Source organism: Impatiens glandulifera, chromosome 3, assembly GCF_907164915.1.
Source record: "Impatiens glandulifera chromosome 3, dImpGla2.1, whole genome shotgun sequence".
Classification (NCBI taxonomy): Eukaryota; Viridiplantae; Streptophyta; class Magnoliopsida; order Ericales; family Balsaminaceae; genus Impatiens; species Impatiens glandulifera.
In genome coordinates this window covers 12,898,715-12,903,114 of record NC_061864.1, presented here as the reverse complement: position 1 = coordinate 12,903,114, position 4,400 = coordinate 12,898,715, and the positions used below count along the sequence as shown (strand labels likewise).

The 4,400-nt window shown below is 34.8% G+C and overlaps 1 protein-coding gene across 1 annotated transcript; it reads right to left on the bottom strand.

Moving 5' to 3' along the window:
- On the bottom strand, positions 1 to 1,501 carry LOC124929749 (11S globulin seed storage protein 2-like). The gene is made up of 3 exons (XM_047470143.1): positions 962 to 1,501; positions 490 to 894; positions 1 to 415 (listed from the first exon to the last, which is right to left on the bottom strand). The coding sequence occupies exons 1-3, from the start codon at positions 1,499 to 1,501 to the stop codon at positions 26 to 28; spliced, it is 1,335 nt and encodes a 444-aa protein (XP_047326099.1). The 3' UTR covers positions 1 to 25.
- Between the last annotated feature and the right edge of the window lie 2,899 nt (positions 1,502 to 4,400).

The following is a 4,400-nucleotide window of genomic DNA, read 5'->3' as shown; positions in this document are numbered from 1 at the left end:
TGTTGATCATAGTACAAAAACTTGCTTAAGAAGAGAAGCCTGTGGTCCTTGAAGAAGACATGAACAAGCTCTGGCTACCGGTGTTAAACTTGAGATCCTTAGCTTGACTAGGAGACACCTTGTAGATGTTTTCGATAACTTGGATAGGCATGCCTCTCATAACCGAAGTGTATCCGGCCAACTGGCTCTTCATAGACACGCTTGTCGTCTTGAATGCTACCGACTCGAATCCATTCTCCCCTGCTCTACTTGTCGCCACGAAGAACTGTGGGATCACAAACATGTCTCCTTCCCGAACACGTTCGTTCATCATGGTCTGCCCGCTCTGGTCCACAATCTGCACCTCGGCCTCACCCTTGGTCACGTACACAACCGTATGCCCGTTCACGTTCCAACTTGGACTGTATATAGCGTTCTGTTGTCAAGATTTAATTATTATCACCAGATAATAATAATAATAATAAATAAACCCTTTACTTAACTACTTACGGGGAAGACTTGTAATTTGGCAGCGCTCATATCGAGTAAGCGGAGGATAGGAAGTTTGTTTTGGTTGACAGAGTAGGCTCGGCCTCCTTGTCGTGAATAGACATCGGATTCTTGTCGGGACTCCATGTTGTGTCGGATCTCCATGCTACACCAGCTGTTCTCTTCGATCCCGTTTCCTCTTGGGCTCCACTCCCCTTGTTCCCTCTCGTCGGGCCTGATAATGCTCATCCCCTTGCGGACGGTCACGATGTATCCTTTCCTAGTCTGGTCTCCTTCCTGTATCTTACGCATAACCTCCACAGGCATGCTGAGGGATTCGGCGATCAACTCCGTGTCGAAATGTTGGAAAAGGTTTTGGAAGTATTTCTCGGATGTCTCGGTCTCTCCGCCGGCCATATAGAATGCCTATAAAACAGAGGAAATTTATGTTCCAAAATCTTTATAGAAAATGAAAAGGAATAAAACAGAGTACCCTGAATTGGTGGTCGAGCTGGTTTCCGATTTGGCTGAGGTCGTTAACAGCAACGGTAACTAGGTCATCACTACAGTCGTTAAAGATCCAATAAGCCACACCCTGAGGGATGGCGAAGAGGTCTCCTTTGCGGATACGATGAACCTTCTGGTGGGAATCCGACCCTGATTGGAAAGTCTCTGCGCATCCAGGGAAGTTTAAGCCGACCAATCCTTCACCTCTTTCGACGAATACGAGACGTGGGGATGAGTGATACTGAGGTAAAGAGAGTCCATTGCTCCTTATGGTGTACCGAAAGGATGCTACGCCGGAGCATTGGAACATGTCGTCATTCTGTTCCCAAATCTCGATCAAACCGCCCTCGTTTTCGATCTTTTGCGACGGTTGTTTGGCGGAGATGTGCTGGATACGGCATTGTTGGGCTTGTGTTAGCCGGCCATGTTTTTCTGCTTGTCTTATTTCTTCTGTGCTGGTTGAGGCAACCAGGGAGATGCATGCAAAGAAACAGAGGAAAATTGCTAGTTGGTTGCCTTTAGCCATGGTTATAGACTTGCCTCGGAAAAGAAAAGAAAAGAAAAGAAAAGAAGAGAAGTTGAAGTGATGATTGAGTTTGGGCTGTAAAAGGCCCATTTATAGGAGGAGGAGGGCTTTTCAATCCATATATGTTAGATGAGGTGGCAATAAAACTCTGTTTGGTTTGCATGTTAATATGGGGATGTGTAGACAAGTTTCAGCCCATCTTAGACACTTAGCAATGGCTATATTCCCATCTGTTTTGTTCTTTTTTGCATGTACAAACACTTGGCCTAGGTATATTTCATTCCTTGCCACAGCTAAATCCTATCATTACTTTATTTCTTTTTATTTTTTTGAATTAAAAAATATAGCACGACTCTGATGAAAATGTGTTTTTTAGACACAATTATTTTTACCTTGAAGAATCTTAATCCTAGTTTACAAGATAGTACTTTATAAGCTTATAAATGATAAGATTAAATAGCCATTTTAGATATTACAGTAGTTAAAACACTAACTAATAAGAGTTGGTTTGTATCTAACTAATTAGTCATAAATTTGATTTTAATTTAGAGCGCAAGTTGAAGTGAATATTATGAATGTGATGTAATGCTTAAGGATATCAAGTATAATTCACTCCATAGTTTTCGTTCATAATTACCCTGTTTGGGACGTTTTTTTCCGTTTAACTAGTGATGGAGTAGGAATGATATTGATGTTCCCGCCCTCAACATTAATAACTAAAATTAAATATATAATATATAATATAGAAACTAGTATATGAAAAACTCATTAGAACATTTGAAGTGAAAAAAAATCTTCCCAAAGTTTAATTTTTTTTTTTAAGTATTAATGAGAACTCAAATTGAAGTTGAGTTATTTTTAAAATTAATTAAAGAGAAAAGTAGCTAAAATAAATGAATATGTGTGATTATTTATACTTTAAAATAATTTTGTATAAAAAGTTCATTAACATTCCGAAATTAATAAACACATGGTCGACGTCCAACTGACTAATTAAAAACAATACTATATTTGAATGTACAAATCATTACCCAAATAATTAATAATTAAGTACATTATTGCTCCCCTCATCATTCTTCATAAACATTTTATTAATTAATATGTATGCAGCCGACCCCGCATCCTTTATTAATAATTAATTAAACAACTATCTTTGATAAATCCGAATCCTAAACAAAATCCTTTACTTTACTAAACTTTTTTTATTTTATGCACATTTCTTTAACCTACACAAGTGCCTACTTAGTTTATATATACTTCCCATATGGTTCAAATTAAAAGCAGCCATTGATGAAATAATTACTCAAAGATGCAGGCTATCACTTTCCATATTTAATTTAATATATATATTAAGTACCGTTTGTTCATCTATTCTTTATTTATTAAGAAAATGATTGATCATTTTATTAAATAAAGAAAAATGAAAAAATGTTTTTATTTGAAAAATATATAAATTTTGGTTAGTCAATCAACTTTATAAATAAAACACCATAAAAGGTTACAAACTAAATTATGACATTGTGATCAATTTGTTCGATGATAGTAGTTAATGTCAGACAAAAATGAGGACATGATCATCTTGCATATACCTTTAACATGTGAAAATGTAAAACAAATAGTCAGTTCTGTGATGAAAGGGAAAAGGCAGGTTATCTGGCTAGCCTCACTGAAAACTGGTAGACACTGATTCACCGATGCCTTGGTGGTGAAATGTTAGACACGTGAGACTCAAAGTCTCGTGCTAAAGATTGTGGAGGTCTGAATCATCTTCAAAACATAATATTGAGAATACTCATTGATTTAGAAAAATTTTGACATAATTCGTATAATTCATAATGTTATTATTATGACATTTTCTAATATTTAATCATCTGAAAAGTCGGTGGAGTAGGTCGAAGAGTTATACGTTATTCTTAAGGATCTATTAGCTCGATAATATGTTGCGTAACGCGTTTGTATTTTTTTTCAATAATGTTTTGTCGTTATATTTAAACTATTTTATCATTTTTAATTATTTGTGACATTGAATGGTTACTCATGATTAGAAGGGCGAACATCAATATAGATTGCAGCTCTCCATGTAACCTAGGCAAAGTTGTTGCTCATTTTCTGTAATTTTCTCTGTATTAAAAAAGTGAAACATCTTATAATCTATGTCATATTTGTTCATCAAAATTGTCAAACATAGAGAAATCACATTGAATAGAGGTTTTAATCCAATCTATCTTGCAATGACTTTGAATTTTTTTTTTAACTCAACTTTATTCCGTAACAATAGTCGTGACCATTTTAAATCAAAATATTTGATGACTACTCTTACCAAGTGAGTTACTTATTTGTATAATTAAAAAGTTAATTAATAATTTATCTTAACATTAATTTTGTACTTTTCGATACGAATCACCATATTGAGCTTTTAATCATGTAAGAACAAAGTGTTGAACGAGTAATCACTTCTAAAACTAAGTTAACAGAATGATTTTCAAAATATTTATAAAACTCAACGAAAATGCTGCATGTCTATGCGGGGAATATTGTAATGTCTCCTATATGGAAATGTCAATAAATTTGGATTACTTATAAATGTGAGGGTAATGAGTTATAGTTAACATTATTAATATCTTTCAAGATGGACTATGATGACCCATTTGTTTGGTTTTAATGTAACTATAGCCACTTTTTAAGGATTCTTACTAGATGATGGAGGTATAGAGTTGTAAAATCTTAAAATGTACAAATTTAACAAAACTAATGAAGATGCTCTAAAATTTTACAAGATGTAGACCGATCGAGTAGTTCTCTTGATGCATTGGGAATGGGAATTTCTAGCTATCTCTCTCATTAAGAAAGGATCATTTCCCCCTATTTTTCTCACTAGTTTAACATTCATGTTCTTGAT

Coding starts and splice junctions, on each gene's coding strand:
- LOC124929749 (XM_047470143.1), bottom strand. CDS start 1,501: ATGGCTAAAGGCAACCAACTAGCAATTTTCCTCTGTTTCTTTGCATGC. Junction 895..961: donor AGCTCGACCACCAATTCAGG/GTACTCTGTTTT, acceptor TCTGTTTTATAG/GCATTCTATATGGCCGGCGG. Junction 416..489: donor CCAAATTACAAGTCTTCCCC/GTAAGTAGTTAA, acceptor TCTTGACAACAG/AACGCTATATACAGTCCAAG.